We start from the raw sequence: 12,614 nt of genomic DNA, 5'->3' as shown, positions 1-12,614 counted from the left end.
GGGGAGCCGCAGAGCTCAGAAGACCCCCCCGCCATTCATTCCTCCCCAATCGCCCCGCCCTGCCCCGTGTCCGTGCGTTCCCGGAACGCGGGCGGGGCGCGACATGCGTGGGGGGGGGCGTCATGCAGCGCATGCGTGCAGTTGCAGGCACCCTGGCGGCCGGGAAAAGGGGGGAGCCAGCCGGACTTTGAAGTCGTCCCTGGAGCTTGCTCTCGCTCCCCGAATCCCACCCTCGATTTGGGGGCTGGGGGGCGAGGGAACAAGAATCACATTTGGTAGAAGTTTATAATGACTGGTTATTTTTAAAAGCTGAACTAAAAAGCTGGGTACATGTGGCGTATTGGCGAGCGGGGATGGGGGAATCGTCGGGAAGAGGTCAGTACCCTTTGGAAAAAACCCTCACCCCCTTTTCCCGCCCCGTTCGACTTTCGTGAGGGTCCGGGGAAACTGGGGGCGTTTTTTAAGAAGTTAAACCCTTTGGCAATATGATCAGTCCCCACCCCATACCCTGGTGTCTGGAACCCCTAGCCCTTAGCCCCGCCCCCACCAGAACCCGTCCCACCCCTCACCCCGATTCACCAGGGTTTAGGGTCCGAGGAAAGGATGGGGGGACTCAAAATGCCCCTTGCATAGGAATCGTTGCATCAAGAATCGTGCTCAGTGACGCCCCCCCTCGGGTGGGGGTTCCTGAGGCTGTGGGAGCAGAGGGAAGAAGGTTTGCTAATTTCATGGGCCCCAAGCTCCAAAGGGGGGTCCACTAAGGATTCTGGGACTGGTGTGGTCTCGGCTCGGGGGAGGTAGCGCATCCTTGAGTCAGGATGGGAAATGAGAAAAATGTCTTCCCACCTGCCAGCATGGCGGGGCGATGGGCACGGGGGAAGGGCGGGCGAGATGGATGGCATAGTTCCCCAAGCTTGATACCCCAGGGCTTCCCCATCTGGGGACAGCCTGTGGCCATTCGTAGACAACCTTAAATGGCCTCAGTGAGCGGTGTGCTGGCCAGGCCACGTACCTGGACACGGCGGCTCGAGCACACTTGCACACGGAAGACGGGACTTTAAAACAAGTGTTTGCCTTGTGCTGCCTGCAACTGCGGCACCCCACCCGCACGGATATGGCCCCAGGGAAACACTGGTCTACGAAGAGTTTTTTTTGGGTACCATCTCAGGAAAGGGGCTTGAGGAGGCAGGGTCAGGCATCAGAAAGGGGGCGCCCGGAAGGATCTGGTTCCCTGGACCTGCAGACAGGTAGAGCCTATCTGGGAATTGCTAGTGTCAGAGGAACCTGGGGTGATGAGTCCGGTGTTAATTTGAGGATCTCTGGGGGGCAGGCCTGAGGACTTATGGGTGTCTGGGAAATGTCAGAGTTGTAGGAGGGACTTGGAGCATCCCAAAGGCTGAAACTGAGCTGAAGAGCTGGGTCAAGTCTTGGAGGTGTTAGAAGTGATGGGATGCAGTCCGGGTGGGAGCGTGGGGTGGGGTGGGGGGACGGACGGGGAGCATCTGTGTGCAGAGGCCAAGTCCCAGGAGTGTGTGGAAGTGTGCGGGGTGCCAGGGTCAGTCTCAGGAATTTTGGGTGCAGGTCTCATGTCCTGGGGATGGAGTGATGGGGCATTTTGAGTGCTAGGGCCAAATCATCCCAAGATTCTGGGATGGGAGGTCTGAGTCCATGCAGCAAGAAGAGAGGCGAGCAGATCCCTGGGGGGTGGAGGGAGAGGACGTGAGGGCGGCGTCACCAGAAGGAGACCCCTAGAGGCCGCGGGAGTCGCGGCCCATCGCCTGCGCTCTGCTCCGGTGCTCAGCGCGGGCCCCGCCCGTTTCCCCTGCACGTTTTCTAGGCTATGTATAAGATGCCGTTTCCTTAATCACGGCGCGATGGGTGGGTTGCCCTCCCGGGTGAAGGGCAGGAAGCCAGGAGCCACTCAAGTGGCTTAGAGGCCAGCCTGTCCCCGTTAAGGTCCCGGCGCCCTCCCAGAGTGCCCCTTCCCTCGATCGCGGCATGCAGCCCTGGCGGCTTATTGCTGAGTGGAGCTGGAGCAGCGTCCGGCCGGGAGGCATGCAGTGCCGGGAGGGCCCGAGATGGAGCTGGAGTCGTCTGGGCTTATTTACACGAGTCTACGGGAGGGGGCGTCCTATGGCTCATGGAGACCTGAGAAGGCTTTTTTGGAGGGGGGAGGAGGAAGAGTTGGGAGGACGAGTTTTGGCCTCTCCCCCTCCATCCTGGGGGCCCAGGTGGGGAGTGAGGGGCCCGGGGGTGTCTGCTGGCGTCGTCATCTCGGTTGCATATTATTAATGACTTTTTGATTTTTTTTTTTTAAAAAAACCCTTTCCCCCACCCCCCACCCCCAGCTCCTTTGACCTTCTTCCTGGTCACCCCCGAGTCCCCCCACAGGGGGGAGGGGAGCGCTAGAGGATGGAGGGCAGGGTTGGAGGAGCACGGCGGGTGGCCCGGGGAGAGCCAGGAGGGGTGGCAAGGGGCGCCAGGCGGAGGGACACCCCGCTCAGGCCCGCGATGCTGCTCAGGCTGCGGGATTTCTCGTAACCTGGGGGGGGGACACGGGAAGGAAGCATGGAGAAGGGATGCAGGGAGAGAGTCCACATACAGAGACCCCCAAGACAGGGAGATGGAGAGGGCAAAAGATGCCCAGAGACAGAGGAAAGAGACAGAGATGGTGAGCGAGACAAGAATAAGAGACAGGGAGATGGACACAGAGACAAACACACAGAGACAGAAAGATGGACGGCAAGAGACAGAGAGACAGACAGAGGCGGACCAAGGAGATGGAGAGAGAAAGTGAACAAATTGCAGTCAGTCACCATGGACAAGAAAGGGCCAGACATGGGGGGAGAGACTCAGAATTAGGAAGCAGGGTGTTACCCACCCCACCCAGCCTCCCCTGCCCCGCCCCGGCCCCATCCCATCCCCACCGCAGTCCCCTTACCCCTCCCCCCCAGCCAGTGGGGAGGGCTGGGGGGGTGCCGGGCAGGTGGCAGATCTGGGGGGCAACGCAGGCTGAAAAGCGGGGATGGCAGGCGGGCTGTGGGCTGGGTGGGGCCAAGGCTGCGCCTCTGGGTGGCTGAGGTCCAGGTGCCGTGGAGGAGGCAAGGCTCACCCCGAGGTTCTCAGGGACATCTCACCTGCAGGTAAGGCTCTAAATGTGACCGCTAGTGGGCTCTAAGGTAGAGGAGCAGCGTGCGTGCGTGTGCGTGCGTGCGTGTGCATGCGTGTGTACATGTGTGTGGTTTCTCGAAAGCCTAGGAATGTCTTCAGGATTCTGCCAGCAGCCAGGGAGACCTGTGGCTTTCCTAGAGCTGTCTGGACCAGGGCGTCTGGCCCTTGGGGAGAGGGTCTGGGGGAGGGACTGGAGTCCAATATCTTAGGGATGCCCCCTCCCAGCCATTCCCAGTTGCTAACCTGGGGGGAAGGGACAAAGGGGAACCGAGGGTCTCGCGAGGTCTCAGGCGGTGACAAGAGCTGGGGACAGAAATAGACAGAGTCACAGTGTGGGGAGAATGGTCAGGGGAACCCCCCAACACAGCTTCACTGTTGGGGGGACGGAGAAACGCCGGGATGTCTTCTTCCTCTCTGGTGTTTTCCGGGGGAGAGGGAGCAGTGAAATGGGGCCGTTAGAGACATCAAATATGGAAGGAGCTTCCGGGGTGGCTGGAGGTTGGGGGTAGGGGGAGGTCAGGTGTTGGGCTGGGTGCTGGTGAGGGGAGAGGTCAAAGGGAAGGGTCATGGGAGGACAGGCCAGAAGGGAAGGAGGCAGGGTCCTGGGGGAGGAGTAGGAGCTCTAGGGAAGGAGGGTCCAGGGCAGACAGGGAGGGAGGAGCAGGGGAAAGGGTCCAGGGCTTGGGGCCAAGAGTCCAGGCAGCCCCATCAGCTCCAGCCATTATTTGAGTTTAATGAATGGATTTTGGCATCAGAGGCAAAGAAGCAGGGACCACCCCACCCACCCCCAATCCTCCCTCACCCCATTCTTAAACCCTCCCCACTCCCTCCCCCTCCATTCTGTGGGGGCCCTCCAGGCCTGGGGTGGGGAGCAAAGGTGGTAACAGGCTGGGTACAAGCTGGGGGAGGGTTGAGGAGGAGCAGGAGGGAAGGGAGGGGGGATGAGATGAAAATGGAGGGTGACAGGACAGTTGCGAAAGGAGAGTGGTGGGCCAGAACGGAGGAGCCACACAGGCCCCTCTGGACTAGGGGCCCAGAGCCTGAGCCCTCATCCCTTCTGCTCTGTGGCCCCAGGTTGGTCATGGCCCTCCCTGAACTAACGTGAAAGCTGAGGGCTTAGAGGAAGCATCCCAGAGGCTCCCGAGGCCCCCTGTGACATCTTGGGCCTTGGGCTGGATTCTTAAGAATGTGTCTCTGTATTTCTACGGAGGGTTGCACAGAGGTTTCTAGAAGGAATAAACGGTGGATCAGATACCTTCAGGGAGCTTCCCATCACAATTCAGATCAAATCGAGCCTCTTCACCACGGCCAAAATCCCTCCTGCTCTTTCTCCCTGAACTTCCCTGGGGCCCCTCGTGTCCTTCTTGCTGTTCCTTGAGCAGACAAGCTCATGGCCTCAGCACCCAGGGCATTTCAACTTGCTGTCCCTTCTGCCTGGCTGGCCCTCACCTGCAGGCTTCATGTCACCTCTTCAAAGAGGCCTCAGCAGGCCCACCTCACTGAAGTGGCCAAAGGAATTACCTTGTTCGTTTCCTGTTTATTTTCTACTTCCTCCAGTCAAACTTCATTTATAGGGTTGGCAGGTGGTGTGGTGGTTAAGGCGCTGGACTCCCACATGGCCGACTACAGTTCGAGTCCTGGACCTGGTGGCTTGCTTTCTCACTTGCTCTTCCTTTCTCTCTCTCTGTCTCTCTCTGGTCAAATTAAAAAATAATAATAATAAATTTTAAAAATAATTCTTTAAAAAAAAAAAACTTCATTTATAAATAGTGCTGGCCAAAACATGTGCCCTTGCTAGCCTCCGCTCTCAGCTGTAAACTGAAGGTAGTTCCTGCTCACCCACCATCCTGCACCTGGAACTGTGTCCTCAGGAGTCCATTGCTGAATGAATGACCCACTCCATGAATGAACCAAGTAGCCAGGGATTGGCTGGGGTCCACAGTCCTGGCACGGCAGGCGCTGGAGGTTTGCTGATGATTCAGCAGCTCTGCACCCGTGCACGCTGCCTCCTGACTGGCCCCAGCTCAGGCCTCGTTGTCCCCTACACTCTGCCCCCTGCATCCTGGCCCTGCAGGCTCACCTGCTTCCCAGGCCCTGGCGAGGTCCAGCCCCTCCAGCCTCCTCACTAGCTCCTCAGCTCTCTCCCAGCCTTGCTTCCTCGGCTCCCTGCAATCACTGCCGTCTAATGGGGTCACCTCCACTGGGCTGGGAGAAGCGCTCACGCTTTAAACCTCATGGAGACACCACAGGTGCTGAGGGCCTCCTCACCCAGGAGTGTGCATGTCCCTCTCACTGCGCCCCAGGTCCTCCCGTCCCAGCCTAGAGCACTCCAAACAGCCAGTGTCGGTCCGCGCCTGCCTGCCCTGCCGAGCAGGGAGCTCCAAGTGCACACTGTTCCCAGCTGAGCCCGGGGCCAGCCCGCAACACGTGGGTGCTAAGTGCTCGCCACGTTCGCAGAGACTGGATCGGCGCCGAGCCTCCCTCACCCCACCCTGTGTGTACAAGTGTCCTGGCCGCACCCCCTTTCCTGACTGAATTAACCAAACCAAGGGAAAGGCCGGGAGAGACGTGGATGGGTGAGGATGGGGTCAGTCGTGAGGGCGAGTGGGAGCTGGGGTTAGTTCTGGGGGTTAGTGAGGCCAGGGCAAGTCCTGGGCAGGCAGGGGTCAGTGTCGGGGGCAGTGGGGGCAGCTGGGAGCGGCCGCTGCAGTGAGGGGTGGGGCTCGGTCAGTGAGGGCTGCATGTTCTCAGGGGGTTAGTCAGGAGGGAGGGGAGAGTCGAAGGTCAGGGGGCTACTTACCCCGGGGGGAGGGGGTTCGTCCACTAGGGGGATATCCAGGCTGCGGCGTTGGCGTTGAGGTCGGGCAAGAAGCTTGGGGGGCCTGGCTTACGCCAGTCTGGGGGGAACCTTGGGGGAGCACCAATGGCTGGGGGTAGGGGAAGAGGCCAGAGGGTCCGGGTGGGGGGGAATGGAGATGGAATAAAGACAGGTGAAGGGTCAGTGGAGAGGAACCTGGGGTGGCGGAGCTCTGGGAGGGAGGCGGTCTGGGCCGGAGGAGAGAGGTGGGGGACGAGGGACAGGGAGTCCACCGCCTCCAGCCCATCACCCTCTCCTCCCTCCCCGTGCAGGGGAGAGAGGGAGGGGCTGGCCCGTGGAGAGCACCTCACCTTTCCTGATGGAGCCATCAGGGGAAGGGGCGTAGTCGGTGAGGAGGAAGCAGGCCCGGTCCCGGCTGTAGCGGCCCCGGCTTCCCGGCGTGATGGGACTCTTGTCCTCCGGGGACATGGCGGGCTGGTCAATGGCTGGGCAGTCCTCATGGGCAAGTGCGGCGGCTGCTGGGTCCCCATTGGGGCGGGGATCTACATCCAGAGGGGTCAGAGACACGAGAGGAAGCAAGGTGTCAGAGCTCATGGCGGGGTGCAGAGGTCAGCAGTGAGGGTGCTGGAGAGTTGAGGCTGTTGAGTGTGGAGACTGCGGGAAGGGGAGGCTGACAGGAGGGCGCAGCTGGGTGAGGGGCCGGGGGTGCTGGTAGGTTGTGAAGGGCCACCACCCGGAAGGTGCCAAGCATTGGGAAGAGTGGGACAGAGCTGAGCTGGGGGAGCACGTGGGCTCAGAACTGGCAGCTGGGTAGGTGCCGGGTGGGGGGCAGCGGAAGGAGGCCGGCTGAGGGGGACTGAGCAGGGTCCAGCTGGGAAGGATCAGGGTGCAGAGGCATGGCAGGCCAGGATGTGGCAGGCTGGGGACATGTGTGGTGTGGGGTGCTGGAAAGGGCACCGTGGGAAGGTGATAGATGAGGGAGGGGCAGGTGGGGGTCCCCTAGGCTCTGACTCCAGCTATTTTTAATTGGTGTGAAACTGGGTCAGCAGCTGAGGGAGCAAGATGGGGGCCGGGAGGCCCAGCTCCCTTTCTTGACCTACTTAAGGTGTGGGGGTGGGGCCCACTGGCCTCCTCTGGACACCCAAATCTGCCTCAGAGGCCTGACTCCCCCGGGGTGGCACACACACACACAACCATGGTCAACATCCCTGTCCCCTCCCCACCCTCCTTCCTCTCTGGACCTTACCGGTGTCCCCACACTGCCCCCCACGAAGCCTGGGGCCTGATTTCCTGTCGTGTGGCCATTCCGCCCAGGGCTCTCTGCCTGCCTCTGGCTGGGTCTGGGAGACTGCCCCCACCCTTGGTCTGTCGCTGGAACCCAAACTCTCTCCCACTACCCGCCTTTGGTCTCTGTCCCATCTCTAAGTGACATAGCCCCCTGCCTCAGCTTTTGTCTCCAGAACCATCCTCCAGGACGCTAAGGCTGCACCATCCGTCTGTGCTCTGCTGTGACTCACACGTGAGTCGCCCATGTCTCCCTGCATCCCTGGCACTGTGGAGCCAACTGCTCTGCCTCCCGCCGCTGCCTCGCCAGCCCACTGAGTCCCGCTCTCCCAGAGGCTCTTCCTCGCCAAACTCGCGTCTCTGCGGCCCCCTGGCCTCCCCTTTGGTCTCGGCTCTAGCCGTCCATCTGTGGCCTCTCCTCTCTCTGTTGCTGACCATCCTGGTCCCTCCAGGCCTCAGCCACTCCCTCTTGTGTCCCCATATCCCCCACCTCCACCCCCACTGCCCAGCCTCACCTGCCCGGTTGATCTCAATCACCTCCTCCTGAGCCAATGGGCAAGGCTCACCAGGGGCAGGCAGAGGGGGCAGCCCCATGATCCCCAACCCACCCGCTCCTCCCCTGAGCAGCCCCGGGTGCGTGTGGGGCCCTGGCAGGGAGGTCCAGGCTGCGGGGGCCGGGGGATGTGTTTGTTCTTCTTCTTGGGCAGCTTCTGTTTGGCCATGGCCAGCGAATAGTACATGCCAAAGTTGTTGACAATGACGGGGACGGGCATGGCGATGGTGAGCACCCCGGCCAGGGCACAGAGCGCCCCGACCAGCATCCCCGACCAAGTCTTGGGGTACATGTCTCCGTAGCCCAGCGTTGTCATGGTGACCACGGCCCACCAGAAACCAATGGGGATGTTCTTGAAGTAGGTGTGGTTGGAGCCCAGGATGTCATCGGGGTCGGCGCCAATGCGCTCAGCGTAGTAGATCATGGTGGCAAAGATGAGCACCCCCAGGGCTAGGAAGATGATGAGCAGCAGGAACTCGTTGGTGCTGGCGCGGAGCGTGTGGCCCAGCACACGCAGCCCCACAAAGTGGCGGGTCAGCTTGAAGATGCGCAGGATGCGCACGAAGCGCACGACCCGCAGGAAGCCCAGCACGTCCTTGGCGGCTTTGGAGCTGAGGCCTGACAGGCCCACCTCGAGATAGAAGGGCAGGATGGCCACACAGTCGATGATGTTGAGGCTGCTCTTGAGGAACTCCACCTTGTCCGGGCAGAAGGTGATGCGCATGAGGAACTCAAAGGTGAACCAGACCACGCACACGCCCTCCACGTAGGTCAAGAAGGGCTCCGTCTCCACCTCCACGTTGGTGATGTTCTCCGGCGGGGCCCCAGGGATCGGGGAGGCCTGTGTCACCGTCTTGTTGCTGATGTGGATGAAGCCCTCATGGGTCTCCAGGCAGAAAGTGGTGATGGAGATGAGGATGAAGAAGAGCGAGGCGAAGGCCACATACTGCAGGGCAGAGGGGAGAGCTGACCCAGGCATCTGGTCGATCAGAGGCCCCAAAGACCCTTCTGGTGTCCCCTCCCCACCTTCTAGGCCCTGACTCCAGGGAAAATCCATGTCCCAACCCAGCGGCTCCATCATTCCCGGCACCCTGTCTGGCTCTTCCTCAAGGTAACAAAAGGGAAGGGGAAGGGAGGAGCAGATGCAGCAGGAGAGGAGCTGGCTTGAGGCCGACAGCAGCCTCTCTGGCAGCCTCTCCTCGTCCTTGGAGATGACTCGTCTGGCCCCTGGCCCACATGTCCTGGCCCCCCTCTCCCACCATCCTGGACGAAGATCACACACCCTCTGTCTCACTTTGGAGCTGAGGGGGGGTATGGGAAGAGGGCGAGCAGGGAGAAGGAACCAGGAGATGGTGAAGGAAGCCTGGGTTTAATCCGGATTGTAACCTGCCTGACCTGGGCAAGGAGATTTGGCTGAGTCTCGGGGGTTTTATGGGACTGTCGTGAGGGTTAAACCAGGTGAGTGTACAAAAACAGTGCTTGGCCCAGCGCCTGGAACACAGTAAGGACTGCCGTTACTACGGTGTAGGGGCATCAGTTAGTGGGGGCAAGAGGCCAGGAGTTAAGGACTTTGGTGCTGAGGGAGAGGGCTAGAGCAAGCACCTCATACACAGGGGGCACTGGGCCCTGGAGCAGGAAGGGGTTGAACAGCCAAGCCCAGAAAAGGGATCAGAACTGGGAAGGAAGGATGGGGTTTAAGACCCTGGGGAGGGAGAATCAGGGGCCTGGACACAGGAGAAGCAAGGGCCAGGGCCAGAGGCCGGGGGCCTTTGTCAGAGGCACAGAATATGGGGTGGGGGTGCCTGGGCCATTTCAAGATGGGAGATACTGCTGCACAGGGGTGTGGGTTTTGGTGAAAGCCTTGAAATAGAGGGAGTAAAGGCAAGAACCAGAGAAGGCAGGCCTGGGGTCAGACCTCTAGAGATGTGGGCTTATTGGATGTGAAGGGGTGGGGAGAGGGGAGGGCAGGGAATAAGGTGCTGGGGCAAAGAGGGGGCTCAATCAGAAGGGTAGTGGAAGAGGGAGGGCATGGGGTGCATGGCTTCTAATCTGGGGTACAGTGAAAGGGGGCCATGGTGGGGCCACAGAGAGGACCCTGGACCTTGGGGTGGGCCGGGGGACACTGTCCCTCGTGGAACCTCCTTCTCCACAGGCATGGGAAGCAGGGTCTGGGCTTGGCTTTAACCTGAGATGTAGAGCAGAGGGGGGGCGAGGGAAGAGAGCCCTGGATGTCGGGTGGGTCAGAGGTCAGAGCTGGCTCTCTGCCCCTCTTCCTTTCTCCGCAGTGGTTAAGAGGCCAGAGGCCTCCGCAGAGCGCATGCCCGGCGCTCCCCGCCCCCTCCGAGCCGGGCGCGCGGCGCAGGCTGCGGCACTGCAGTGGGTTTTTTTTCGCAGCGGCCGGGAGCCGTCTTAACCCTGTCCGGGCCGGAGCCCAGCAGGCAGTGCGCAGCCGCAGTGCCGCCGCTGCCCGGCGGGGGGCCACGGGCCAGAAGCTGGATTAACTCCTTCCTTCCCAGAGCACAGGGGAAGGTGGGCACCCACCGCAGTGAGCAGCTGCAGAGGCAGGATAGCGTCGGGCTAGTTTAACCTCTGACCTCGAGGTAGCTCAAAAGCAGAAAGGGTAGAGGACATGGAGTCTCTGTAAGAAGGAAAGATTACGAGGGAGGAAGGGAGGGGAGGAGGGAAGGAGAGGTAGGGCCAGATCTCCACTTTGCTTTGGCCTCCGCTTCCAACTCTCTCAAGCAGTCTCACTTAGCTGGAAAGTGCCTAGCACGCCGCAGACAAAAAAAACACTGATGGAGTAAATGAACGACCCCGTAGCTGTCCCGGACCCCTAGCCTGACCATTACAGAAGGACTCTACGTTCACTTTCCCCTCACCTCAGCACCTTTCAGTGGGGTCACAGGAGGGAAGGGCGCCCAGGGCCGTGCAGGGAGAGGACCGCTCAGAGGCCCGAGGGGGCATCTGGGGCCACGTCCCTTCTGCACCTCTGCCTCCCCGCCTCCCCCGACTCAACCCCAAATCTTGTCCACTCAGCGCTTCCCGGGGACCAAACTTTATGCGGTGCCTCTTGGCCCCCCCTCGCTCCCTCCCCCGGCGCGAATGCGGCACTGCGGCTCCGCGTCCTTCCTGGCCCGGGACGCCGCACGGTGGGGGAAGGGGCCTGGGACAGGCTCCTCCGGGTGTTTGGGTCCCGGGGGGCCCTGGGCTCCCTCCTCTTTGCCTCTAATTCCAATTCCTCTCAAAGGAACCGCCCCCCTCTCCACCACATTCTCCCTCCGGGGTCTCTGGGATGGAGAGGAAGTTAGGAGGAGGAAGAGGTTCCGCTGAGAACCAGGGGGGAGGGTGCCCGCTCAGCCTGGGAAGTTACAAATGTTGGGGAAAGTTTTTTGGGATAGATGGGCAGGATTTGGGTGGAAATCTGGCATTTTGAGGGAGAAAAGGGTTGAGGAAGTCTAAGGCCGGGCTGTGGGTTCCTTGGTGGTGGTGCTGGCAGGCTAAGAAGCCTGGTCCTGAGGTTTGGAGGAGGAACTTGAGAAGGAGAGAGCAGGGCTGGAGGAGGAGGGGAAGGGGAAGCTCCCAAAGCAGGGTAGGAAGCACTGGAAGCTATTCTGAGGAGAAAAGTTTTGGGGCTGATGACTTGAGGGTGCCCCCAAGGTTTGATAAAGCAGTGGAGCAGGAGGGAACGTCATCTAGACTTGGGAGAGGGCTTTGAGGGGGGATTCCAGAGACAGAGAGTGGGCGATGCAGTTTGTAAGATGGAAAAGCTGGGAGAATGTGGATAAGGGACACGCGATTCTGGAGGACATCTGGGGGTTCCGGAGAGGAAGGGCACACCATGGGGCTCACTCTCTGGAGGCCTGGAGGAGGGGTGAAAAAGCTCCGGGCACGTCTGGAGCTTTATGGGAGAGAGGAGTTGGCATAAAAGATGCAAGAAGAGACAAGAACAGAGAGGGCCTGGGGGTTCCATGAGGAAAGACTCCCCAAGACTCAGGGTTGCAATGAGGGGGTGGAGGAAGTGTCCTGGCTACAGCAAGTAGTTTGGAGGTTACGAGGGACTCAGGAAGCGCTGAGCTCGGCATAGGGGGCCTTCTGAGACTTTGAGAGCAGAAAAAGCAAGGATGGGGGGAAGCAAGTCCTAGAAATTTAACAGGAGACTCAAACATGGAGAGAGAGCTCACCTGGGAGAAGAGCCCAGGGAGGCCTTGGAAAAGTCTGGAGAGGAGGGGAGAGTGAGGGGTAGTGCTTACAGGGCTGGGGACACTTTGAGGGCTGGGAAGGGATGCCTTCTGAGGGACTGCGGAGAGCTCCTCTGAGGGTTGAGGAGGGGTCCAGGAAAAATGGGAATGGAGTTGTTGGAAGAGCTGGGAAGATTCGCTATGGAGAGGAAGTTTCTAAGGGTCTAGGGTACCCTGGAGAAGCAAGATAGGTTCTGGAGGGGTCTGGGAGATTCTAAAGTTTGGAGAGATGTCTTTTGAGGATGGGGGGATGGCCGGCAGAAGAGGGCGTGTTCAGAGGAGTACAGGAGACCCGGGCTTGGAGGAAGAGGCTTCTAACAGTCCAGGAGTCCTAGAGAGGTGACCAGGAGAGGTTGGGACAGGCCAGGAGAATGAGTGTTGGACAGGGGCGCCACAGAGGGTCTGGGAGTGCCTGGAGAGGCAGGGTGGGATGGATAGGGGCTCCGAGAGCACGCTCACCCTGGCTGCACGCGACGAGTAGGGGTCCTCGAAGAGCGCCCACACTCGGGGCTGCCAGCGGCGCCACCACGTGCCGCCCGCGCCGCCCGCG

At 60.6% G+C, this 12,614-nt stretch overlaps 1 protein-coding gene across 1 annotated transcript in view; it reads right to left on the bottom strand.

The window, feature by feature from the left end:
• Positions 1–6: 6 nt before the first annotated feature.
• The window catches only part of KCNC3 (potassium voltage-gated channel subfamily C member 3), a gene marked incomplete at its 5' end in the record, with an annotated part of 12,955 nt that continues 347 nt past the window's right edge, over positions 7–12,614 (bottom strand). The window contains 6 exon segments of the mRNA XM_014592267.2: positions 7–2,542; positions 5,972–6,079; positions 6,340–6,531; positions 7,789–7,926; positions 7,929–8,772; positions 12,524–12,614. Of these exon segments, the coding sequence (XP_014447753.2) occupies positions 2,406–2,542; positions 5,972–6,079; positions 6,340–6,531; positions 7,789–7,926; positions 7,929–8,772; positions 12,524–12,614 (1,510 nt within the window).

Source organism: Tupaia chinensis, unplaced genomic scaffold, assembly GCF_000334495.1.
Source record: "Tupaia chinensis unplaced genomic scaffold, TupChi_1.0 Scaffold000673_1, whole genome shotgun sequence".
Taxonomy (NCBI): Eukaryota; Metazoa; Chordata; class Mammalia; order Scandentia; family Tupaiidae; genus Tupaia; species Tupaia belangeri.
This window is presented reverse-complemented; position numbering and strand designations above follow the sequence as displayed.